At 46.2% G+C, this 27,569-nt stretch overlaps 1 protein-coding gene across 1 annotated transcript in view; it reads right to left on the bottom strand.

Annotated features, from left to right (window-relative positions):
- LOC121835477 overlaps positions 1 to 27,011 on the bottom strand; it is a 64,743-nt gene extending 37,732 nt beyond the window's left edge. Inside the window, exons 1-3 of the mRNA XM_042289719.1 lie at positions 26,892 to 27,011; positions 5,376 to 5,469; positions 1,261 to 1,346 (exon numbers count right to left, since the gene is read on the bottom strand). Of these exons, the coding sequence (XP_042145653.1) occupies positions 1,261 to 1,346; positions 5,376 to 5,469; positions 26,892 to 27,011 (300 nt within the window). The remainder of the gene's footprint in view (positions 1 to 1,260; positions 1,347 to 5,375; positions 5,470 to 26,891) is intronic.
- Positions 27,012 to 27,569: the final 558 nt, after the last annotated feature.

Genomic DNA, 27,569 nt, shown 5'->3' with positions numbered 1-27,569 from the left:
GTGACCCCCTCCCCCCGAGGTCACGTGACCCCCCCGAACCAGACAATGAGGGGAGGAGGGGGAGGAGGAGGAGGGCAGAGGTCCGGGGGGTCACGTGACCTCGAGGGGACGGGTTCACATGACCTTGGGCGGGCCGTCACGTGACTTCGGCGGGGGGAGGGGAGTCACCCCCTGGGGTCACGTGACCTGGGCGGGGGAGGAGGGGAGGAGGAGGAGCGGAGGGGGAGGAGGAGGGGGAGAGGCGACGCCGACGACGACGCCAACGCCGACGCCGCACAGGCTGGAAACGGGTCATGTGACCCCCTCCCCCCGAGGTCACGTGACCCGCCCGGACCATACTACACAATGAGGGGAGGAGGAGAAGGAGGGGGAGGAAGAGGAGGAGGAGGGGAGGAGGAGGAGAGGGAGGGGTGCGGTTACGCCGACGCCGACGCCGACGGCGACGGCGACGCCGACGGCGACGCCAACGGCGACGCCGACGCCGCTCAGGCTGGAAACGGGCCCCTAAGAGCTGCGCTCTAAAATTATTTCATGGTCCCTCATAGAATGCGGCAAATAAACACTACTGCATACCAGTCACGACACCGCATCGCTCCGCGGGCCAACCAGGAAAGCAATACCCACGACGAGTTATGTGACGTGTGAGCTTGTAGAAGAGTAAGACGTTGGCGCGACCGAGAGGGCCGTGGCCAGAGCATTCGATGGCTGAGCCTGCTAGGATAAAGGTGTGTTTTTTTGTGTCCAGCCTGTCCTGTCTTCCCTGCGGGTGGCCAGTGTGCGATATCCCCACAGACGCCTCGGGAGCAGACTATCTGCGCATGACAGAGGGGCACTGGCTGGCGCCAATGAGGAAGTAGGAAGAGCTTCTGTCACCTTCTAAACTTGTATCCGACTATGCACTGGACGCATCATGTATGGGTGCTGTTTAGAGCGCATGTTCAGACCAAGCTCACACTGATAGGCAGCTAAGACCGGCAATCTTGATGGTGTGAGATGCACATTGCGAAAGAATTGTGGAAGCTCGTCGTCAGCACGCGCTCAGCAGTCGCGCACACAGCAATGGACGCCAGCGAATACTCCCTGTAGTAGGGACGTTTTGGAAACTCGGCGCTGTGGCCGCTTGTTTAATTCGTGTTCTAAGTGGCGGCACAAGCACCTGCTAGTAACGAAAGCTCTTCTCTACGATCATCGGAAAGTCCCTGTTAAGACACCTTCAAGGTGCGACGTCCTACAGAAGGGAGATCACCCAGAGGCACCCACCTTGAGCACTCCCACGATGAGTAACACCGAGAAGGCCACCTGGATGATGGTGTGAAAGATGAGCAGCGCTGGGTAGAGGACTCCCCCTGCACAAGGACGGAACCCAATAAAGTGACACTCAAATGATCGGGACGCAGGTTTAGCTAGTTCAAGTATAGCAGTAAAACATATAAAATAGCGCAACAGAAACAAGGACAAGAAGTAAACAGGACAGGCGCTAACTTTCAACTAGTTTTATTCTGGAAAATCGAACACATATATACACACGACGATTTTCGATTTTCCAGAATAAAACTAGTTGAAAGTTAGCGCCTGTCCTGTTTACTTCTTGTCCTTGTTTTTGTTGCGCTATTTTATATGTTTTACTAAGATGAACCTATAGCCCAACAACGTACCTTACCAAGTATAGCATGTTGAGCCAGAGATCGGGGTACTTTCAATGTTACAAAGGTAACAAGAAAGATGAGAGTTGTAGACTGGGGGGGGGGGGGGGGGGGGGACCGGGCCATGGAATTAGGTTCGATCGAGGTAGCGCGCTATTATACGCGTCGCTACTGTACATCTCGAGCTCAAACGTCCGGGTGATCTGCCGAACTCTGAAGCAGTGCTCGCGTCCAATTATTTGACAGCATCTCCTTACCACAGTTATCTTTGTTTGGACACCAGCCGCGCTCACCAGCAGCCGACCAAGGTGTCTCCTCTTTACTGCGCTGGGGCTTTTACCAGCTCGGTCGTCTCGACTTTAATGTGTACTCGAGACTCGTGAGCTTGTAATGGTCTGCTCTCATAAAATATCTTCAAGATAAAGTATAAGTTTGTCTCTCTCCGATCTTTTTTTTTTTTTTTTTTTTTTTTTTGTAACTGCGATTTTGTTACCAACATGCTCCCCCTGACTTTAAATATTTGTTACACTTGCAAGCAAGATTGAAACTCTGTGCTTGCCTTCGTCGTTTTTGTGCCAGTTAGCCATGTGTCTATTATAGAAAGCATCTCTTCCGGAAACCTATATCTTACTGTGCGTAGAAAGACGTCTACGGGTAGAATGAACTACATCTACCCAGGAGTAAGACGTGTCTTGGAGAGTAGCTTCGCTGTCTGACGTTCCCAGTGAAGTCGAAACCGGCCTTTCTAGCACAAAAGCTTTTTAGAACGAGAAACCTGTATGTCTTTACGATAAGGAAAGAGGGACATTGAAGACAAACAGAAAGCCGGTCTTGTCTGTTTGTCTTCAATGTCCCTCTTGTCGTAAATTAATAACCAACACGCTCAGCCATCTACTGTATGTCTTAAATGCACTCTCGTGTCCCTTCAGTTGATGCTCAATTTGGCGAGCGTAGCACGATTGTTAACTTGGGAGTCGTGACTCAATCCCATTGGTCGATTGTTCAACAGGCGCTTCTTGAAGACATACCGAGTGCGCATTGACCCTTTCGTAATCATAAAAACCAAGAACCGCAAAACAACAAGAAAAAATGTAGCAAGCAAGGTTTCCGAATACTATCGCGTCGACAGAAAATCTTCTTAGTGATTATTGTTGTTTTATTCCTTCTGTCTCCTCTCGCCTTAGTTAAGATGTCGGCTTTAAACCAGCTCGTCGAGCAGTCTTTAACATTTTTTTTGGCTGGGACTTAACTATAAAGCCGGGATCACACTTCTCATACATCCTACAAAGGACAGTCTGAAGACACGAGTTGCCGCAATATTTGTGGTTCGAATGCCACGTGCTAAGTTACTTTTTCAACTCAATGCCATGCGGCATTCGAAGCACTGATCTCATGGTAGCTCGCGTTCGAATCTGTATGCAGGCTGTCTTCTGTATGACGTACAAGCAGTGTGACCCCGGCCTAAGATCTGCATCACTGAGATATGGTCAAGAATAGTGCTATGAGAGGGGATGGCTGTGAATGAGGACGTCGATGCGGAAACTGCCACATTGTGGAGAGGGAAAACAATAGACGTAGAAAAGAAAAGCGAAATAAGGAGCAAAAATGGAGATGTCAATATAGCCGTAAAGACGTCCCTCTCCATCCCCCTTGTATGTTCTGTTGTTTTTTCGTAACAAGTAGTCCAACATGCTTTTGAAATTATTAAAGATAATAGAATTTGGGATTGTTTTAGGCATTTGGGCGTAAAATGGGATCACCCATTTTAGGGCACATTACATTCCCGCTGTCTAAGCCTGCGTTCAAGACAACTACAAAATTATTTTTAGGAAAAAAAAAGAACTTAGAACAGGGCCGAACTTGTAACCCTGAGATGTGATTGACGCTTTTTGGCAAAAATTGTTTCACACCATTAACAACTTTGAATTCCACGCCATGTAAGTTGTTTTCCTCTCGTTTACAAAAAAAAAAAAAAAACAGGAGGAGAACCGAAGTGATTATTTAAACATTATGGACGCTAGGATTAAGAAAAATACAAAAGAAATGAACACACACCACGACAGGCGATATATGCCATTTCTTTTAGTTTTCGTTCTTGGCCACTGTGCTTTTCATCACGGAGGCGGGCCCATTTTCGACCGTGTTAACACTTATTTTCCCCGTTTACTTTTCCGGAACTAAGCTTTTTTTCGAAATAAAAGATTACTCCAAAAACTTTCCTCGCGTCCGGAGATGCTTGAGTGCATGCATGCAAGCCATACTTACGCTTAAAGTCCGTTTATGGAATGTAAGTGGACTTATAGGGCTTACAAAAAAAAAAAAAATATCCACCCCAGAAAAGAATTTTTGAGGACCCCGTTAGTCCAGTTTAGATTACAAGAGCGCGCATTATGTATACAACGCCGCTAATTACCAGAAGCTTGGAAGCTTGGGTTGTCCTGCCGTTTTCCTTTAATTACTGGGTGTCAACCAAGCGTTGCATCCCATATGCAGAAAAACGCGCGGTTCCGGAGTCACGCCGCTGCAGCGGTGGCGTCGCTGTCGGCACGGCTTAGGCGCACGCGCTCCGGATCATTAATAAGGTTTCTGCGCGCACACACTGCGCACACGCACTGGTTATAGCAAACACAGACTTCTTTGGAAACAACGCATTCGTCTACAAAAATGGCCTTGTGCGTCTTAAAGGGATACTGAACCGAAATTTGAATTTCGCAAAGTAAGGCTCTAGAAGCGTTGAACGGGACTCTACGAACTCTGAAACATTGCTCGTACATCGATATCTCAAACGGATGGCTGCACTTTCGAAAAGGAGGGCGCGATCAAGCGAGGCCTCTGACATCACTGTCCTCCGGGAGAATTTGAGAGTGAGGGGGAGCGGCCTCGCTTCTTTCCTCCTCGCTTCGGTTCACCAGCTCGACACGGGACGTAGTGAGGAGGAGAGGGAATAAGAATCGTGACGTCCCTTGCCTTGTCGGCCTCGTCGGCCGGGTTCAGTCGGGCGCTTCTTTTCTAAAAATTTAGCGATCCGTTAGAGATATCGCTGTATGAGTGATGTTTTTGGGTTTCGCATCGTCCCGCCTATCTGTCCAGCCTTGTTTTGTGAGTTCGAAATTTCGGTTCAGTATCCCTTTAAAGGCCGACTGCCAGACTCGAGATTCTGCAAGGCAGAAGATCCTTACCGTGGAGGAGGAGGAAACAGGCAATGGTGGACAGGGTAGAGGGGGGAGAGGAGGAATCCGGAAAAAGTGAAAGCGCCAAGTGTACGTCGGCCTAGAATTAAAGACCGACCAACAAGCAGGAAACTCTCCCCTCCTCCTTTCCATTCGAGAAGGAGGGAGATCCTCCTCCTTTCTGCGGAGAGTAGCTCAGAGACTCGCTCTTGTGGGGAGAGGAGGACAGAAGAGTGCGCGAGGGACTGGCGAGATGGAAGCTGGAAACCGGTTTTCTGCCCGGCAGAAAACTAATCTATAGATCGGCCTTTAATTCCAACTGCCTCAAAACTTCATTCGTTTCTCAAAAAAAAAAAAAAAAATATCGCTATTTTTTATGCGTGACCCGCGCTAAGCCTAGTATAAGGTGTCGGGTTGTTTCAGAGCCCGACGCTATCGCAATATTATCAGGCTCTACTTGTTGGAATGTAGACCCCGACCCTTTTATCATCAGGCAGTGAGCACCGCCTGTCGATTCAAAACTATGAAGCAGGGGGTTGAAGAGACAAAAAAGCTGGCTTACAGAAATGATCGTCAGATTTTGGCAGATCAGTTGTGATGATGAAGAATGCGGCGAGGAGGTACCAGAAGGCGAAGAACTCCAGCACGTGGATGAGCTGCGAGAACAAGGAATTTCCAGATGTCAAAAACAATATCCCATTACAAATAAAATGAAAAAAAAAAGAACCTGTTTAGTGACATGGAAACAACAGGTTGTCTTAGTATCTTTTCACTTTTGACCAATCCCAACCAGCAATAAAACCTGTTCCTGAACAAGCGGTAAAACTAAAAAGTGCTCGCGCCAAAAACAACAAAAAAGATTTTTTTTTTTTTACGAAATTGTACGTAAAATTTGTTTCTTAGCAGGTAATTTCAGTGACCACATTTCTCCGGTGGTCACATGATCACCATATAGTCGGTGCCGCTAGGAGTCGCACGGTCACGCGACCACATGAAGCGATATTACACAACGTTGCGTACGACCAGGACGTAACATCGTGTGACGTGGTGACACGATGTTAGGACTTAGGCGCACGTTTCCGGCTTGAGCGGCGTCGCCGTCGCCGTCGGCTTAACCGCGCGTTAAATTATGGGGCGTTTCCCATAATGTCGCGTGTGACGTCACGAGGGTCACTAGGGTTACGAGGTACGTCACTTGCAACAACGCGATGCATTATGGGACGTTTTCCATAATGGCGTCACGAGGGTCGTTAGGGTCCCAAGTGACGTCACGATGGACACTCGTGAAGGTCACGTCCTTCGCAGTGAAGGTCACGACCTTCACGAGGGCCGTCCCATAAGGCAACGCACTCGTCCCATAATTATGGGTGCGTTGCATTATGGGACGACGAAGCCTTCACGAGTGACGTCACGAGGGTTACTAGGGTCACGGGTGACATCGCGAGGGAGGAAGGAAGGAGAAGGGGAGGAGGAAGGGAGGACGAAAGGGAGGAGGTAGAGGGTAGCAGAAGGAGGAGGGGAGGAGGCGAGGGTACGGAGGAGGAGGAGGGGCATACCCTCCTCTCCGTACCCTCCCCTCCTTCTCCTCAAGAGCTGCGCTCTAACTCGGCCTTAGAGGGTGTTGCAAACGGCTTTCATTTTTTCACACTACAATATATATATATATATATATATCACTCTGTCAATCGGCATTTTCTGTCTCACAATGCTCCGAATACAGAATGTTTCCTATCAGAGGTGTTCTAGAGCAGCGGTTCTCAATCTTTTGGCCTTTGCGAACCCCCGAATCGACTCAGAGGACATCCAGGGACCTCCACTGAGTACAATACTGATAAGGAGAAAGCTCACACAAACGGGCACGTGCCCCATAGGCCTACCCCCTGGCTTCGCCACTGCGTGGATGTAGGACTTTTCCCTTCGACAAAAGCGGAGATGCTTCTACGGAGAGGCTGCAGGGATCGCGGGACGACGCGTGCTGGCCGTAGACGCTATCGGTCCTCCTCCTGGAGAAGTGAGATGCGCCGGTGCACTCCGAGTATTTCGGCCACCCATCGAACCGCGCGCTGATTGTACCCCGAGTAGGCTTCGGTTCCGGACAAAAGAGAGCAACGCGGAACCTTCAGAAGCCCGCTGAAATATAGTGCTTAGTCCTTGTTTTAGCCAAAAAAAGGCATTTGTATTAGTTTTGTTTTCGTTTTGACAAGTCAACCAGAGAAGCCAAATTCTACGTTGCGCTTCAGGAAATTCCTTCCTGAAGCGCAACGTTCAGTTTGGCCTCTCTGTTTTAAGTTGTCAAAACAAAACAGTTTTTTTTTGTCTTCGTATAGATCTAGGGTAAATACCATATTTCAACAGGCTTCTGAACGTTGCCGTCTTTTTGCACAACCAAGGCCTACGCGGCATACGTCCTGCGTGGTTCTACGGCTGACCGAAATACGAGCGGATGCACCGGCGCATCGCACTTCTCCAGAAATAGGACCGATAACCTCTAGAGGAAGCACGCGTCTCTATGCCAGTCGTCCGGCAGTACGGCCTTGTCAGGGAGGTGTCGGCACTACTCACGTTTTAGCAGTTGATTCAAGCATGCTTTGCATTCGTTTACCCTAGAGCTTTGAGCAATTCGACATTCACGTAGAACGTATAGCCAGACACATAACCCAGAAGCAGCTGACTGCTAGACTGGAGACGCTTTGTATCTTTTGCTAACAGTCCCGTTATTGAGTTTGTCTACATTCAAACGAAGCAGCAATGTCTTTTTGTGTGAAGCCGCTTTCACGGCTGTAATGAATTCATTCTTGCGCGGCTTCCCGACAGCCGCCCATTGCGTGTTTCGAGGACAAAGCCATTTTGATGCGTATCTGACCCTTTTCGTGGGATCGCATGCACATTCCACGTGAGCTGGGGCGTAGCCAAAGCTAGCACGCTCCGCGAAAAAAAAAAAGAAAAAAAAAGAAAAAAAAAGAACATTTTTTGTTTTGTTGTTTCGTCGTAAATTTTGTAAACGTTGAAAAATGATGAATTTTCAATTTTACTGAATTTCTAAATCGCTTCAACTGTATGTGCGTATACCCTATTTAGTGTTTATTCTATCGCGTTGTTACAATCGTAATTAGGACAATGTCGCTGCTCGTGAGCACACAAAGTAAACAGATGACCATGATGATGATGACAAATTTATTTCCGTGTTTTAGATTAGTATACTCAAAGCGTTTAGCGTTCGCAGAGAAATAGCGCGGTCGCCACGCGCCGATCCGAAGCGCTGGTTAGGCTCGGCGCCTGCGTAATAGCGACAACGCCATTTTTTTTTCTTTTGCGTACGCAAAGCTTTTACGTACGCTATGCCCCAACTCGCTAATGGTGAATCAGGGGGCTGCGGCTACGGCAACCGTATCGAGAAAGAAACCGAACAAGAGTAGACTCGGTCGGGTGTGCACGCCGGTGCAAGTGCGTCTGCTTCCTGCGCACCTTTTGTTTGCTCCCCAAACGAGCCCAGCTGCTTTCGTTTCCCCCCGACCTACACCGAGAATGGCACGCGCTCGGCTGCTTTGTCATGGCGCGCTCCCTGAGCGCTCTCTATAGGCCCCTTTCGAAAGACTGCCCTCTGTCGGAAGCTGGGAAATCCCCGCACAATGGCCGACTGAAACCGCAACGTCACGACACATTTTATGCGCTCAGTTGGATCAGAAGGCAAAAACACACCCGCAGAAACTTGTACTGCCACGGTGTCAGATGTTCCGCCAGTGTGCGGTGGTTCTGCCCTTCTTATAATCAGCGCGTGAGTTTTGCAAAAAATGCTCAGTCAATGTACTGCGGACGGATGCGTGACGTCTCATGTTCCGTGGAAGAGCTGGCTACTGCGCACGCTCAAGACGCCTTTCACGGCTTTGTTGACAAAGATGGAAACGCCCAATGAGCGATTCTGGGAAAGGCCTACATTGCCCCTTGATTTGCTTGCCCCCGTTCGGATCCGCCAGAGACGCATTTTGGAATGCTTGCTCGCCGCATAGTTCCTACACATAGCTCGTGTTTGGGTGAAACCGGTTCAAGAACTGATTATTGATCATTTATTCTTTTTGAACCGGCAGCGTCATCATGCATTATCGCGAGGGGCAAGGAAGAAAAAACAAAAACGTTTCCGCATTTGCGGCGCAATCCCACAAGGAAGAGGAATCCATTCCCTTAACGGTCCTAACAAAAACCAACTCTTACCCAATTTCGTCCTCGTCTTTCTTTTTTTTTATTATTATTTTTTTTTCTTGTGGACCGCGTTATGAAATATACCTAGAAGGTAAAAGCTATGACGAACTGCTCACATCGGTGGTTTTATGATAGATGCTATATAAACATTTCAGAACTAACTTTTTTTTGTCCGTGTGCCAAGTTATTTTATACTAGTTATTTAACCATATCAGTGACACTTGCGTGACGGTCGTACCGTCCCAGGACGAAGCGGGCGCCATGGTTTTGCATTTCCTCTAGTTCTTCGATTTGGTTTCTTGGGGAAGGGTCCGAGATAGAGCAAGAACACTCCTACGCCGAACGCACATAAGCAACATGGGCGAACTCTTTTATAGATTGAATTGATTTTGCTAAGATGCGACGCAGAAATCCAAGTTCTCGCCCATCCCTTAAAACGACGTCGTATATGTGCGCGTTTCATTCGCAATCAACTGAAAGCGTGACGCCTAGACATTTGAAGGTTTGTTCTTTTGGTACAACTTTGCTTTTCAATTGGTATTTATCTTGAGTTTTATTTTTATTTTTCCTAGTAAAACTAGCACGAACACAGGTCTAAGTTGAGTTCCATCTTCTACTTATTGCACCATTGTATAATCTTATGCAAGTCGTCCTGAAACTCTGTAGAACTTTCCTCTTCCATTGAACACCTGAAGCACTCGGCAAAGAATCGTGCCTTCAAACTTACACCTACATTAGGGACCTTTAGCAAACTGTTACAGTCTTCCGCGTACCGCACTACCTTTGAAGCATGCTTTTAGCGCACACCCGAGTGATTAGGTGAGCGCGGGGCGCGCACTTAGAAGCTTGCTTCAAAGGCTCCAGCAGCGCGGTACGCGGAACACGGTACAACTCTTTGCTAAAAGTACCTAGTATAATTGACAAATGTTAAAAATAACAACGGCTCGAACACGCAGCCTCATGCTAAAGTACCAAGCTTCTCTTCCGAAGGTAATCAATGGTAAGCTTACTGAATGTCGAAATTGAGCTCAACGTACTTTCCCTGCACTTTAAAAAGAAATGAAATGTGTCTACTTCCCTGCAAAGCAGTTTGAGACTCAATTCGTGCAACTAACGGATTACCTCCTTATGTTATGTCGATTGACTCTCTACGTACCATTCCAATTAAATGCGCGAAATATATAACTTTTTTTGCCGTAATATTTATTTAGGTTTAATCGGGTTTCAATCTTTAATAAAAGTGATCATCATTCTAACTGTGCTTCTAAGCTTGTGTAAAGTACAGTTGACTCAATTTGGTTAAAAGGTGGAGTGTACTAAAATCTAGAAATCCTCGTTTTAACGCGAACTGGAGACCAGGCGAGAAATTTTTAAGTTCCCAGACTGGCTATAGCTTTTGTTACTAATGGAACTATATAGATAACACTGAGAAACCTACTTAACATAAACGGCTCCGGCGCCAATTTCTCTCTCTACACTACGCATCTTCTAAACTAAGTAGAAATGAAAGAAAAGCTTAACTTAGCATCAGCTGATGAAATTAAAGATGCAGGTGAGCTGGCTTAATGCTTACCCTGGCATATCGCCCGAGGCCACGGGGGATTAAGGGTTAGGGTTAGGATCAGCGTTATTTGTATTTTGATGGTTAAATTGTCGAATTATGAACGTAAGAACCGATAATTGTTTTAGAGTGTACAGAGCTAGAGGCAGGTTGACGCGAGACAAATGCAAATTGGGAACAGGCGTCGTTTCCGAGTTTCATCGAGCGCATCCAAAAAATGTAGGAGCCTCACTGTTGTGTTAGAGGATCAGGAGAAACAAACTACTTTCTGTGGAAATGTTTCTTCAGCCAAGGCTTCTACCCCAGCATTGATTTAAGCTTAGCAGAGCCCACGAGGACTACATTAACTAATGAATAGCATCTCCGAATAAACCTGAACTTGATCCAGCGGTACTAATATTCGATGTATTAAATTATTTCGGAAACTCGAACATTTGGAATTCGAAAGTAAAAGAGAATTATTCGGTAAATCATTATGTAATTAAAATCTCTAACTCGAATATTCGCACACCTTTAGTTGTAACCCTGTAGATGGTGATGTGAAGTAGAATATATCTGTATTAACTTAACATTTTCCTTTCCAGCGTTCGAGCAGTTTCAGGCACTCCGCGTCCTTGACGGCTGGTTAGTTAAGCCTGCCGAAGAAAGTAGTGACGTAGGACCAATAAATTGTCGTATCATCTGGCTTCCAGCCTCCGCAACGAATCAACTTGGAAAGAAGCGAAGGTCGGTGCAAACGTTGTAGGAGGAAGACGCGGCCGAAGCTTTGCATAAATTGCCACAGAACATCGGTGTTGCCATTGTAGAGGCTATGTAGAGGCTGTTCGTCTTCGCCGACGAAAGAAAAGAAAGCGAGGCGCATAGCTTCGTTGGCGGCCCCGACCAGTTCAACCAGTTTGCTGCGTAAAATCTACTTGTATCTCTCACGCGAAGGACAAACACTCGATACAGACAACTTCCCACGCCGCCAAGTTTCCACAAATACATCGTTCGGGGCCCCATGCATCTTTCGATGGCGCTCATTCCTCTCTTTATGGGAGGCGTGCTTTTTGAGTGTGCCCTTCTCCGATTCAGGAACTATGGGAGACTGCTCTCTACAAGTTGAGTGCCCTGTGCCGGGTCATTTGTTAACCGAATACTTTACTATATAGACACGTAGCACACGGGCCAGATTACAGCCGCCATCACTGACCTTCTCTCGTCTTATCGAGATGCCGAGCAACTGAAGCGGGCGTTGACGAGCCCCCACCCAAAGGTCGATGGGCGGGTGAAGCACACGGTCTAAGGTGGCAGTAACCTTTCCCCCCGTAGTAATCATGAAGTTCATTCGACGAAATAAAAGGTAGCGAAAACTGAAGGTCGGTTTTGGCGGCGCCCGTGCACAGCTGATGCGATGCGTCTGTAGCTTATTTCCCCGTAAGTTGACATTGCGGTAGGAGCTCGTTGGACCATTCACGCCACGCGTTTATGTCTTCGCCACGTGAGCATGCCTTCGCCCATAGGCCCCATACCCAGGCGTCAGTAACGTGTACGAGTCTGGCCCATATCGGCCTTCCTTTCGTCTTTCGAAGACGAAAGGAAGCTGGTTCATTGAACCGGTGAGCCCGTAGCTCCCACTTCACTGTCAGCTTAGGGGTACAGGCATAGCCTCCTGTATACTGACAAAGCCTGGTAGATCGTCGTGAGAAGCGGTTGCTAAAATGGAAAAGGTGAAGCGACAGACAACCGAGGGGTTTACTCGTTCAAAAATAACACACTTGCATAGCCTAGTAGTGGTTTTGTCTTTCCGTTTGATTTAGGCAAGAAGGGGCTGACTAGCAAATATTTAAACAAAAAAGTACTCAGTTCAAGAAAAAAAAAAAGGAGAAGAATAGTGCAAAACGGTCGAACACGTTATAGGATCATGATGTAGAATGCCCGAGGCTGTGGTGAGAGCTGGAAAACTTGGTCGAAGAAAAAATAAAGGCGAAGAGACAGAGCTTCTTTTGAGCTGAAAGATATCGACGATACGAGACTTATTTACGGCGCATGTAGCGTTCGAGGGGTGGAAGCGGGAGCTTGCAGGTCGCACGACGCTTGCGGGCCGCGTCCCAGAGAGTCGCGGGGGCCGCTTATTTTAGACCTCGTTTTAGATAGTCCGCTCAGCGTTAAGACATCAGCTTTCAAACACGCGTGGGCCGCGGACCGCGGTCCGCAAAACGCGCGTATACCTTTTCGCTTCATAAACGATCTCACTTGTTGCACTTGTAGTGTATTACATTTTGCCGAGGGACGTGCAGTTGCCACTATGTTTCGAAACAACATTCCACTAGAGTGGCCCTGCTGTTTCCAAGCGCTTGAGCAACATCACGAGTCAACTCGAGAAAGGACTCCACAGCTCTTAGAAAAAGGAGGAAGGCGGCGCGCGTTGGTCGCTTTTCCCCACCTCTGGTTTTGTCCATCTGCCCTTCCGCTGCGACGCGAGACGTTGACACAACTCTCTCCGGACCGTTCCGCGATCCACTTTGTTTTGTCGTGTCCCGAATCTCCGCCATTAGGAGGGTTGACATCGACCGCGCCTGCGACGCGCTATCGTGCCGTCGCACTGTTGCGTCAGTGTCTGCGATGCGTACGTGAACGAGTACGTGTCTTACACTGAACGGTCGACTTCGCGAGTTTGCGTCTCCGAGAAGAATGAATTGCGCCGAGGGATGCGTCGTTTTTGCCGTCCGGCAAAGGGCGTTTTAATATCGCGCGGGTGGCATGGGTGATGTTGGCAAAGCGAAACCATTTACACAATGACTTTGCCTGTTGCGTAAAATATTGTTGCCGTGAAGAGCTCTGGTACGGCATATAGTGTACATTTTTTGTACGGCTAGTTCTTGAATTCTTAAGATATTCCGTGCTGTCGGAAGGTTAGGACAAACTGCTTGAGAGTCGTCAGAAAGCTATTATACTTTTACTACCATTATTACCTTTGGCTCACGTCACTAAAACAAAAAAAAAAAGAAAGTACTGCAATCATATAATCAATGAAAGGCGACCATTCCCTGACCACGCACACTTGACCACAAGTTTGAGAGATAAAATAGCGCTTTCTTCACAAATCTGCCAGAAGTAGTCAGTTTCGGCGTATCAGTACTTTAAAGCACGCAAAAAAAAAAAAAAAAAAAATCTCAACCTTTGGTTTTCATTTGTTGCACGGGAATCTGGTCACTGCTGTAGGACAGCTTACGGCAGGTTCCTGACGTTCATCTTGGTGCGCTGAATTTGCAAAGGCGTGACGGCTGGACGCCCGCTCATATATAGACAGACGAAAAATGAGGTTTAAACTCACGATGTCGAGGTCTGCAGAGGACGATCTTTGCCTCCACATAACGTCGAGCTTATTTCGTAACACGTCGCTTTTCGCTTCCCTTTTTGCAATTGCCCCCTCCCCTTTTTATCTTTAAGACAAACAAAACTGTGGATTGGCGGCTGGGCTGTAATACATGATCGAGACAAAATTCGCTCACCTAACCCAACAAAAAAAAAACGAGTGTCGCCAATGCCAGACCTCGTAAGACCACCGCTCCCTGTGCACAATACAGCGTGTCGGAACATCGCCTTTTTTCCGTCACGCGGAATTTTTCATTTATAGTCAGTGAAAGAGTAAGAACGGCAAGGAGGAGCTTCTTACCTTCGGCGTCTCGCGCCGTAGAGCGCGCGCACGCAGTCAAAGTGCGTCGGAAGGTATACCGAGCATGCTGGACGCCGGACTTTCCAAAGACACATCCTGCCGTTCTCATTCTGCCAGCGACTGTAGACGAGTGGAGTTACCTTGCGTATCAATTAATGTCATCAATCCACGCTTTCCCCCTAAGTTATTGCAAAAGCAATACAGAAAAATTGAATTCCTACATGACCGTTGCTTACGTGTTTACAAAAGCGCAGGGAAACGTGTGGAATGGCAAAACGTTTGCCACACCGTACCTTCAGCTGCTGTCAGAATGTTAGTTAAGCGTATACTACGTGTAGTAAAAGCTGATGCTGTTTTGATGCTCGAGCTGGGTAATCGAATATTTCATACCTAAAACCCCAGCTTCCAGCCTGTTGCAAAATTGTACTCCCCGGAATAAATTTCTTTAAATGCAAATTTTAGACACACACACACACACAAAATGTAATCGCGTGTTTTTTGAATTTATAAAAGTTTTTTTTAATTGAAAAGTTCTGCAGGTGCCTCTTTAGAAATTCCGAATCCTAGGATTTGCTAAAGTTTTAAGTATACTAATAAAGGAAAGCACCAAAAAGGTGCAGAGAACGTGCTACATTAATGCAGCCATTTCATTGAACTTTTTATATGGTAAAATTGAATGAGTAAAACACATCCCAATACACTCTAAGAAATGCCTGCGCGTCTACTTCCCCGCAAAACACTCGAAGAGCCAATCTCTGCGATTTACAAAATCAGCTCAGCGAATAATGAAGCGGAACATCCGCTTAGACCTCGAAATGAAGTCTGCGTTGTGGGATTGCGCAATGCAAGCCTGACTCTTTGCATTGCGGAATGCCACAGTGCAGACTTCATTTCGAGGCGCAAACGGATGTTCCGCCTCATCATTCGCTGAGCTGATTTCGCAAATCGCAGAGTTTGGCTCTTCGAGTGTTTTGCGGGGAAGTAGACGCGCAGGCATTTCTTGGAGTGTACACTCTTTGCTTCCCAATGGGTTTCCTTCATTTTTGTTTCCGTTATCCGAACACCCAATACGTGTACATCGCGACACTGTTAGCGCGAACACGACATGGGCGCATTTTCGCATTTCACTTCTCAATAGTATTAGCGAGCACGAAATTTTATCGCGTACATTATAGAATTACATGAGCTCTCCGTAGCAGTAATACCTTGGATGAAATCCCTTGGTTTCAAAGAGAACAATTGGAAAAACCGGCGATCGCTTGTTCGCGCTAACAGTGTAGCGCTCTGTACTTACCTTGTTCAACGAATGTAACCACAATTCGTCAAAAAAAAAAAAAAAAAAAGTCAAGGAACTTTTTTTTATTTTTGCAGAGCCCCGCTAAATGTGATGCTCCACAAAATGGCCATAGCGAACGGCAGTGCTCAAACGGTTTCCTTATAAAAGTGGGACCACTGTGGCCAATGAGAAGTATCGTGTGTGATTTCTCACCGTTGAGCACTTTCCTGCGTGGGAGCGTCATTCTTATCGAGTCTCTTTAACGAAGTAGCGTTTAACGACGTTCGACCATGTTGCGGGAAGACGTTGCCTGCGGAACTCGGATGAACCCCTCCCAAAATGTAATGCACGCACTGCTGCTCTGAATTGGCTTCAAAATTAGTTACGAGGCAGAGCCAAAAAGTCACCGCAATTAAAAATTGAAATCACGTAACAAACTGCTGGGCTTCAAATTTTTTTTTTTTTTTTTTTTTGCCCTTCACTAAAGTAAGTTGTGCACGCCTGCCCAGAGGATTGCTGAAAAATGTCGCAGCGTGGTTTTAGTGTTAACAGAGTTGTTTAAGAAAAGCCGTGAAAGCGACGGTAATTTGGCCTGTGGAAGTAAGTTACACGGTCGGAAAACATAATATAGAGAAATAATCGTAATAAATAGTAGGTTAATACTCTAAAATATGGTAATTAACTTTTTAAATCTTCAAAATAAAGATATGGTTTCAATCACAAACTTGCTGAGCGTCGTAGCAAAAATATAATAAAGATTTGGCGCGCGTGGGTGGCGCTGTGGTGCGCCAACTCGTGCAACACAGGCGAGGCTAGTGCGCCGAAAACACTTCCCGCGTAGTTTTTCCCGCCTCTTATCATCTGCGTTGTCGCACCGCCAGCATAGCGCGCGCTTCATGAGTGGTAACGTTAAAGGCCGTTTCAGACACTTGCGTTTGAGTGCGTTTGACTGCGTCGAGTGCGGAAAGCTAGTCACCGGCACATCTGTGCTTCGTATGAAGCGTGGAATCCAATCCAAGGAATCATCTTGGCACGAGATATAAGCAGCAGGGATGTCCTGGTTTCTCGCTGCCGCAAGGCAGTCAAACGCAGTCAAACGCAACTGTCTGAACCAGGCTTAAAGCATCACCATGCGTCCCACGCGTCCAAAAGGTTTCTAAACTTACTTATATTGCTGTTTTTTTTCGATGACGCTCAGCAATTGTTTACAGCGGAGCTATTAAGAGCCAGGTTCCCCAGAATCGTGTCCCCCGCAAAGGAATGAAGACAACGAACTCTGGACACCTACCGCCATCTATGAACGACGGCGGCAAACCACGTATCTGGTTGCTGCCGTCTCTCATTGATGGCGGCAGCCTTTCCACTCCGGGTGGCCGACTTGCGGCCGGCCGTTACTTTCCATTGTACAACTCTGCGGGTCTTAATATTCCTTCTTCACCAAAGTGAAAAGGCTGAAAGTTTTTTTTGTATTGTTCTTTTTTTAAATTTAACCCTTAGGATTATTCTTGTAAACTAAAGAGAAAAAAAAAGTTAATAAACAGACTATAATAGGTGAAGACCTGGGCGAGTTTGTTTTGCAGATTGAAGAATTAAAAACAGCGCGAGCAAGACGAAGGACAAGAGGAGGTGTAGCGCTTTTAAGCGCCGTGTCTGTCTTCCTCTTCTCTTGTCCTTCATTTTGTTCCCGTTGTTTTAATTCTTCAATAAACATACTTCAGTTAATTAATCGACTTATTGTGAAAAAATATCGCCTTATAACATGTTCTTCCTGCTGCTCAACTCACCTCCACAAACCGTATTAATGTACCTTTCACGGTAAAAAAAAAAAAAAAAATTGTAAAGTACAAGAACATCACCCTGCATTTTGTATAGATGGAACACCAACGTAGTGTGTTTACGGGCACACTAAAAAAGACTTCTATCTTATGGTCCTACAGTCTACTTTCGACCGAGTACGATTCTCGCAACTGACATTCATTAAACAATGTTAACGTCACCAAATATTTAGGCATAACATTTGACGAAACCTTATTATGGAGTACCGACATTGAATATCTAGTAAAACGACTGTCATTACTTCTAGTGAACAAGTTATAACTCTTTCACGCCAACGGAACTAATTGTTCATCTTCACATGTCAATTCCCGTGTTCCACAAGGTTGAGTACTAGGCTTACTTCTCTTTATTAATTATGTTATTTATCTTCCTCTCCCTGTCCTTTTTAAGCCTTGTTGCTGACAGTCCTGTTCTTTACAAAGAAATAATTAACGAGTCCCACATCTATTCTCTTCAGGCCGTTATTAAGAATACATAATCTTGCGATGACTGACATTTGGAATTTAACATCTCTAAAAGTACATCCACGATAGCCTCCCGTCAAAATAACGCTTACCTTTTCTGCTTCATCGATATTTTTATCCTCCTAAGTGTGCGCTCGCATAACTTCCTCGGTGTTCACAAAACTAATTATTTTTCCTGGAAAACGTGTGTGCACTGCGCCACTAAAAACGCAGTTAAATATTAGGTTACGTCAAAAGGATTTTTCATGTTACACATGTGTCATTAATACTTCTTATTTACAGAACTTTTATTCGTATTTAACTTGAATATGAGCTTCAAGACCATCTTACGTATCATCACGCACCAATCATCAACTAAAGGTTTGAATACCCCCATGAGCGTACTCTCCCCCTAGGAACAGCCGCCACTGGGTAGGGCAAAAACTGGCCGGCGGCGCCCAAGTGCTACCAAGGGCACCTGCCCTGAAAGGGGGGGGGGGGGGGGGGAGGGGAGGTCTGGTTTGCCGCCCCCACACAAAAACAAGTTGGTATACCACTGAATACCCCATTGCAGCGCATTTACTTTTGGTACCTCCTAACACCGATGGATTGGAATCGCTTTCCCGCAGTCATAGTTTCGATTACTAACACAGCTTCTTTTATAATTGCAATTAATAATTTCTTAAATGATAACTCGTACTAATTTTTCAGTTTTGCCCTTTTACCGTTGTTTACTTTTATATTTATGTCAAAGTCCCACTCCTCTCTGTAATGCCTTCGTGCCATGACAGAAAAATAAAGTAAATAAATTGAAAACAGCACATGTGGTGTCGAAATAGGGAAAAGCGTTTAAGATTCGCTGAGTGGTTATCCTTTGCGTAATTGAACCACGCTGTATAGCTCCAATTCTTCCTATCAAAAACAGAAAACAAAATGAAGAGTCTAATCCACAAAACTGTACGTAGCATAGTGTATATGGCTAACAATATCCGAAGTTGAAAACTTTTGAAAAGAACATGACATTGTCGCGAATATTTCGAATAGAGAAATTATGAGAATTTGTGGTTTTCAATCAATATTATACACTACGGTGGGTGACAGGTTAAGGGTGCAGTAGTCGCTCCCCATACAGAGGGAGCTTTCTGCCTTTGATAGCACTTCGTCGCGATAAACCTGTGGGTGCTGGAGGCTGAGCCTTTATTGCATTCCTAGAATTTCACCGACTATTGTAAAATGAAACCCAGAGTTAACTGACCCGAACGTCTCAAACATCCGGAAACCACTGAGATTTCTATACTGCACACAATTTACGGACATCGTTTGAGAAAATACTACGTTCCCTCATATTAAAATATAATTCTCCGAGAGGTTAACATTCAATGGACGAAAAACAGAAATTGAAGGACTGATGTTCTCTATGTTTTCTTCTAAAGCTGCGCAGACTTTCCACGCTGAATTCTTTCGGCTCCTTCGTTGCAGCAAAGAGTATAATTGGGCTGGTTGGTTCATATTGAAACTATATATATAAAAGCGGTGAAAACAACAAAGACCAAGAATGAGTAAGACCTATCCCAAAGTGCGCTCGCAAGGGTTGCTCATTCGGGAACGGCACGTATGATATCGGCCCCCATCAGCTTGTCTATTCACCAGCATGTCGGAGCGAAGCTTGTGCGATATAATGTGGAGGGCAAGTTCGTCTGCTCCGTGCGCAGGGGGTAGCGGTGACGTCAGAACGCCGAGCCCTGATTGGCTGATCGCGACCCCCTATCGGAGCGTCGTCTGCTCCTTTGCAACGTCGTCTGCTCGCAACGTCGTCTGCGTCCGTCTTACCTTTCCTGCGACTTTCGGAAGCGCAGGTCTTTACGAGCGAGCTCGTCTTCGCTTTTCAGAGAGGGCATGCAGACGAAATAACTTGAGCGGTACGTTGTTTTTGTCTAACAACTAGCAGGCGCGCATCAAGGAGGGAAGTCAAAGGACTCACTGGCGAGGTGTCCCGAGGCGCCGAGGTTTGTTTGCTAAGAACCGAGAGGTGAGGGTGGTTGGTGTCCGCAAGTTCCCTCCCAAATACTTTTTCCCTCCTTTCGTGTGCGGCGAGACTCCTCACTCTTTAACGGCGTATGCGGGTGGGCGGAGTTAACGTCGTCTGCTTTACGTAAGCGATGGCTGCTTTACCTTTCCTGCGTCTGTCGGAAATTCACCGCTTTTTCACCGGCGAGAACGCGGCCTTCGAAAAAGGCGAAAGGAAATACCTTGAAGTATACGTCCTTTCTTTTGAGGTGAAGGATTTCACTCTAGTTGCGAACGTCCAGACAGCTACGCGGTAAAGATGACGCTCTCCGATAAAGTAGAGTTTTTAGAGAGTCACTGCGAGTGCCCTCGCGGGGCCGCAAAGTGCAGCCACAGGGTGGCTACCGCACTTTACGCGGCTCTAAACGGACTATCCAAGACGGACCTTCTACAGCAGTGGCTGCAACGCCCCAAGAGCAGCATGCCGCGGCAGGTCGCTCGCTCACGTAAGAAGGAAACACCATGTTCATCGCTATGTTAAGACGTTTAGTTGCTCGAGTTTCGTGAATGGCACCTCGCGTTTAATGAGTTATTCAAAGATAATGAGCCAAAGACAGATGACAGCCGATGTAGTGACTGTAAATAAACAAATGCGGCTGTGCGATCGGTACTGTGAGCACATCATAGCCCAAAAGTGCTCGATCGCTGCTTGTTGTCACATCTTTCTCGCTCGACTGAAAGGCTGTTGTCAGTTAGCGTATTAGGGTATGTATGTGTGGCGTAAACCCAAGTGGCAAAAGTTTGAAAAGCTGTGCTAGTCTGTGGAAGAGAATCCGAGCAAGATCGATCGAGCTACCCGAGCGGCGTCGAACGTATCGCAAAAGTTATGTCGTAGACTCGTTGACATGAAGTAATTATTGTTCTAATGCAATTAAATGCAAAGGCGCAAGCGAGCGAGACAAGAAGGACGAAAATAATCCCTGGAGCAGGGGAACGAGAGGGACAAAGGACAAACAAATCTTTTTCGAAGGCCGCGTTCTCGTCGGTGAAAAAGCGGTGAATCTCCGACACACGCAGGAAAGGTAAAGCAGCCATCGCTTTGACTAGCAGACTTGCGGACGCTAGCCACCCTCACCTCTCGGTTCTTAGCAAACAAACCTCGGCGCCTCGGGACACCTCGCCAGTGACTCCTTTGACTTCCGTCCTTGATGCGCGTCTGCTAGTTGTTAGATAAAAACAACGTATACCGCTCGAGTTATTTCGTCTGCCCTCTCTGAAAGGCGAAGTCGAGCTCGCTCGTAAAGACCTGCCCTTCCGAAAGTCGCAGAAAAGGTAAGACGGACGCAGACGACGTTGCGAAGGAGCAGACGACGCTCAGAGAGGGGGTCGCCATCAGCCAATCAGGGCTCGGCGTTCTGACGTCACGGCTACCCCCTGCGCAAGAAGCAGACGAACTTGCCCTCCGCATAATACCATTTTTAGGGCGATTGATGCCTCACTTGTGCACCTATTCCTTTGTCTCGAATTTCGTACACCTCGTGAACTACTCTGTTTGTTTTGTTTTTGTACCTCGCTAGAATCTTAATGTCATGTAACACAGGCTTACACGGGAATCTACCGCAGTGAATAGCGAGGTGGACATTCACTGCAGCAGTGGCGAGTGCGCCTTGTGTTGTATTACTTTTTCTTGGTCCTTGATGTTTTCGGCGCTTTATACTTTTTTCTTTGTTGCGTTTGCGAGTGCTAACGATTACCGGTTTACTTCTTCTTGGTTTTATCTAAAATGCAGAAATAACCAATTGAAGGGTAATAATAAAATAAAAACAAAAATGATATGTGGAGACGTTGTTTTGCGAATAATGTTGAATTACCATCTGGAGCCCTACACAAGCGTTCGGGCGCTTACGACGTTAAACGATATCATTGTGTACCAACTTGTACGATAAACAGCCATTATTATTATTATGTTATTAATGTTATCAAATGTTAAAGGATACGGAAGGGTTTTGGACAAATATGATTTCATAGAAGAAAATAAATTTCCATTTGTGAAAAACTTTTTTTGAAAGATTGTTCTATCCGTTGACACCTATGTTACCGAAAAGTGATGTTTATTTTAAAGAAAGTCTTTAAACGTTGAAGAGGTATACCCCGATACACTATGACACATTTACACGTGTCAAGGAAACCTAGATTGAGTGTTTGTCGTTCCTGTGCGACTAAACAGCCCACAAATAAGTTTGAACTGTGTAACGTGATTGAACGTTGAAACATTTTTTTTAACACCATCACTGTTTTCGTTGGATAACTAGTCTTGAGGCTTAAAAGCATTTATCCGCCCGAAAGCACCGTTCTACACACATCGAAACCACAGCTTAAGAGTTGGTCATTTGTACGCGTTCGAACAACCACGAGAGGCTTCTAATGTGAACTACGGTGCCCCGCTGGTACGTGCCTCCTCCGACTGGAGTGTTTGGCGTCCTGTCCTACCCATTCATCAAAACTGGTCCCGAAGTGGTTATAAATGTCGTCACGGAAGCCGGTGTGTCATGCTGCGGGATGTCACAACTCTGCCTGTTGATGCTAGAAGACCCGTCAAAAAGTGCGAGCGAACGGGAGTGTCCCCGTCGTCGGTGGGTCCCAACTCCAAACTGCCGAAGATTCATTCGACTTTCTCAATCTGAAGAGAACAACCTGCAGCAAAAATGGCGTCTCCCAGCATCCACTACCACTGGTGTGACGAAACCGCCAGGACTCTCCCATGACGTGATCAGGCGGAAATGGAGGGAGCACTTTTAAGGAGGCGTTAACCACCTCACTCGGAGAAGCTTGAAATGCGGGGGGGAAGAATCCTTCTTAGATTATGGGTCTGTTTTCCCTCAACCTGCTCTCTCAAAAATGACGCAGTAGTCCAATCGGCGCCGTCTCCAGAACACAGCGAGCAAATGGCGACGCCTAAAAGACGGCTTCACCAAACACACAGTCTGCTGAGAAACCACGCGTATATAGTTTCAGTTTTATTTTATTTTTCAGAAAGCACGTACAAATCATTGAAAAGAGGGATAGACCCATAGCCAATTGGCTAGTGTGGGTTTATAAAAAGAAAACTATTATCTGAGATGCGGAGCGTTTATTGTGTGAATTAAAAGACGAACTGACAGATTTGTCTTTTAATTACGAGGTTGGAAGGTTTTTCGCTTGCTCGTGGTCCGGACAAACGAAAAACCTTGGTAACAAGGTCCACTAGGTTAGATACTCTACGTCACCTACCAGAGGCCAAGGCCAGGCATAGACTGCACTCGAGCGCGGCGTCAGCGTTCGGCTGCTTCTCGTGTCATCACTGATTGAACGCAAGTACCAGCGCGGAATGGTGACGGAGCACTTGCGTCCACTCTGTTCCCGACGTTGGCCTACCGTTGGTGACGTAGAAGGGCCAGCGGCACGGCCTTGTAACCTACGAAGCGTTCGATTCGCCCAGTGCCTGCTCGGCGGTGAAGACGACACGCGGGAATTTATTACAGTGCCGCCGACGATTTCTGGGGCATCGTAAAATCACACTTGGCGCTCGCTCCACGGGTGACCGACTGGCATCTGCGCCATCGATGAAGTGAAGCACGTCGTCTGGTTGCCCGCATACTGCACAACCGTGCTCGGTGTTGTAACCGGCTGGCGTACACGATCATTTGTTGGGTATCGCGATTAGGACGCGGCTTCTTTTGTGCCGAGGTTACTTTTTCTTGCGGAACTTCCTCGAATGAATAATGCATCGAGCCCTCTCGGTTCGATTAATTCGCCCGTCTTCTTTCCCGTAAGCCAGTTCAACTCTTGTTGAAACTGTGTTCAGCGTGCCACATGACGGGACGTCTGCAGTTTACGTTTTCAAAGTTTGGTCGAGTTTTCTAACCTAGTAAAGCAAAAAGAAAAAAATCGTTTGCAGAGGGAGAAAAATAGTGTATTACCCTTTTGTGCCGGAAGCTGTCACTTGCTCACTGTAGGTTTGATTTCTCCTCGTACAGTCCGCGACATTGCTTACGTGAAGAAAAAAATCACGCTTTTTTTTTCTGTTTTTCTTTAGATTAAAAAAACTTTCACCGAGGCTACTATTGCGATAAAGAAGCGATTATTTGGGACACTAAGCTAAGCAGTAAAATGTGGTTCCCTCCAATACTCTTCCAAATTAAAATGCGAAAAAGCGTCAGTGCAGAGAGCGCCGCTCATTGCGCGTTTTATGCTTTCTATATCAAAACAACACTCAGTTTTATTACGTAATCTACAGGAATGTACGAATACTGCTTTAAATCAAATAGGGCCATTGCTAGAAACATAGAGAAAAGAGCCAGTATGTCGTAAGCTTAGCTAACACTGCGGAGGCTATGAAGAGAGCAGCGCTATTCGATATGTACCCTTGTCCGCTCACCCCTGGTAATTTACAAATTGTTAACTTCCTCGCCCTTTCTCTAGTTGCCTTTTTTTGCCTTTTACGTGTAGGCGAGCAACAGACAAAGAGAGTGCGGTTGAGAGTCTCTCCAGGAAAATTGTGTCCTGTGTGCATTACCCAGATAATGAGTTAGAAACAGGCTCATTTGGGTCAGTACAGGGGTGTGGTCATGAACTCTCTCTGAGCGCCCCAACAAATAACGAAAGGCGAGAAACAAATGGAGCAATGATTTGCACGCGAACTAAAGACCGGGGGCCGGTCGAGTAAGAAGAAGAAAAAAAGGCCAGAGGACGCTGGTGCGACTGAGCGAGAAATTAGGTCTCTCCGGTCTTAGCAACTGCCGCAGCCAAGGCGAGGTGTGGAGGCCTGATGAGAGCTTGTCCTTCCGGTTCACCCCTGGCACTTGCGGTGCTCAGACAAGCGAGGGACCGTTGGCGAAAACGTGGTGAACAACCGGTGATAAGGTTTGCGCCCGAGGTTTTAACGGAGAATATGCTAATAAGATTGGGTTTCACGAGAAAAGCGACAGGTTCGGCTCGATCGGCACTAGAGACAAGTGACGTCATACGTCAATGCCCCGTGACGTCACGGTCTCACGTTACATCGCACACATGCACACAGCGTGTGCCCAGATTCTTGGCAACACAGTCTGTGCGCCTCCGGTCTTATGAAACATGGCCTAGACATGCTGAAATTTGATTTCGAGGAAGAGAAATGTCCATCTGCATGTGTACGCAAACCTACCGTTTATAAACGCGTGCACTGACTGTATCGGATTACTTCTGAAGTTTTTGGGACACTGAACAAAGTTTATTTTTGGTAAAGCCTCGTTCAAATACCTATGCGGATGTTTCGCAGTGATATATGGTGACTTAAAAGAGTGTCATATAGCATATGTCATGACGTTTAGTCTAATCTCTCATAACTATTCTGCTCTAACTACTGGCACTCTTAGTTTTCTCGTTAACGATGGCAATTGACGTTAGTAATCAATATCTTTACTCAAAAGATCTTCGCCAAGAAGATGTCATAATAAATAAAAACGAACACAATGAAATACACGCATCAAAAGGCCGCATCTTTTATCTTCGTCTGTGCACGCTCCGGATAAAAAAAAAAAAAAAAAAAAAAACTGTAACACTTTAGAACATTATTAAGGACGTTACGAAGCGTAAGCTCTTTGGCGATCTTGTGAATACCGACCTCGTGGTTGGTATCAACTGTCATCGCAAGCATATACAAAGTGACATATTGCTAGGTGCAGGCGTAATTATGTACCCAACAAAATGGCATGGCAGGGATGGATAGTGCCAATAAGAACGGAATGACAATGCCTCCAGAGGGTCAAGCGTATGAAATGCTTCGACAGGGAAATTATGTTAAGTGATGCTTCACTGTTCACTTCAATACGTACATCAAACCTTTTTATTTAGGTTACGTGGGCGAGACACGCGTCTCAAGCGCTCTCGAACGAAAAACAGAAGGGAGTATGTTTGGAACAAGTTGATTTGGTTTGAATGCTGTCGTACATTTAGTTATACTATAGCGTTAGTCGCATTGCGAACAGAGCGAATGTGGATGTGTTTCCCAAATTTATAACGTACGCACGGCTCCCTCCCTGCAGTAGGTGTAGCCATAAGTATCTTTGACGGAGGACGAAATGACAGTTTTTTTTTTTTTTTGACAAGCTGATTGCATCCGCGCATTAAGTTTGATTTGAGCTGCTTAGCCAAGGGAATAAATTGTTCACTCGGAAATGTACTTAAGCTAAATAAAACTCGTTATGTTGTGTAGATCTAAATTTTATTCTCTTTCCCCAGAAAGTTTCTTACCAATCAATATCCACAACACCAAGATTATTTGGAAGAAACAGTGCATCTGGGAAGCGGCGACGCTTAGGAGCAGGTCACAAAAGAAAACCAACTGTGCAAACCTAAGTAACTGCACAGTACTCATTACGCGCACAGCGTTCTTTTCAACAGCACAACTGATTCCACACGGTAGAAATATCGGCTGGGCAATTTAGTACAACTTCTTGCACTTCTGGTATTACAGAGCTTAAATTCTATGAGACGTAGATAATGCCACCTTTATCGAGGGATATTGCAGGTTGAACAAAAGCAATGGTGGACTTTATATGTATTTATTTGTGAAACCGTTATATGCAACAAAATAAAATATAATACGCATTCATCAGCAAAACGTTTGAATGTAACCGAGCTGGTGATAGCTAGTAGTATTATTTGATTAACACAAATAAAATAAATACAAGTAGTAAAAAAAAAATCCGAGTCTGAAACTGACGCGCACGCACTACAAGGTACTGCATGTTAGTCCTGTTTGTCATCGTCAGCGTAGATGAATGTTTGTTAAATATAAAATTCTATAGAAGAAAACAGCTAAAAAACACACAAGGACTACCAAAAGACAGGGCAAGAGCTCTTGTCTTCTCCTTCTAGTAGCCGTTGTCTTTTGCGCTATTTTTCGTATTGTTGTTATGTATAACGAACTAGCTAGCAAATTGATTTTGATGCCTTATGTATTTTGATCTTGCACTTTTTCTAGTCAACGGTTTAGTGGATCGTAGTTTTATCTGGTTAAAGCCCGATCGTTCTTCTGCCCCTCCATGTTGGCTGAGACGCATGCATTGCCGTTTACTCACCGCGCTGGCGATGCCTATAAAGAACACGATGTTGTTCAGGTTGCACAATGGGCAGCCTGTGTAGGCGGTCATCTCGTCCTTGACCTCCTCCTCGGTCGCCTCGTGCAGGACTCGCCTCATCGTCGTCGCGCGCCGGTATTCCGTCGCCACTTCACAGGCCGTCGGCTCTTGTATCGGTTGACAGAACGATCACCCTACTCATTCCATGTACTGACGACACCAAGAAACTCGTCACTTCACAGATGATTTCCTTCTATGACGAGCAACTTTAGACATTCACTTAGTTTCAGCTTCCTATTAGAGAGTAGCAACAAAGTTCATGGGAACCTAGTGATGAAACATTAAAGCTACACCGTTAGGATTGACTATCACGAACACTGATCAATGAAATCGCGGATGTAAATTTAAATATTTCCCTTTGAAGGTTCCAGGGCACGTCAATCAGCAGCTGGTTCAAAACGATGTTGTGGTCACTGGAATGCGAAATGACGACAAATGCAGGTAAGGAGCCGGCACCCCAACGATGTCACGAACCTTCCTTTATGCCTTCATTAAAACTCTCTTAATGGATGGAGCAGCTGATGCACGACAATCCTGCGGCCACTCCAATGCCGAGTGACGACGGATACCGACCAGAAGCCGGCGCTTTGAGGATGTCACGGATGTTTCCCCAAGACA

The sequence above is a fragment of the Ixodes scapularis genome, unplaced genomic scaffold (genome assembly GCF_016920785.2).
Source record: "Ixodes scapularis isolate PalLabHiFi unplaced genomic scaffold, ASM1692078v2 PGA_scaffold13__105_contigs__length_92229423, whole genome shotgun sequence".
Lineage (NCBI taxonomy): Eukaryota > Metazoa > Arthropoda > Arachnida > Ixodida > Ixodidae > Ixodes > Ixodes scapularis.
This window is presented reverse-complemented; position numbering and strand designations above follow the sequence as displayed.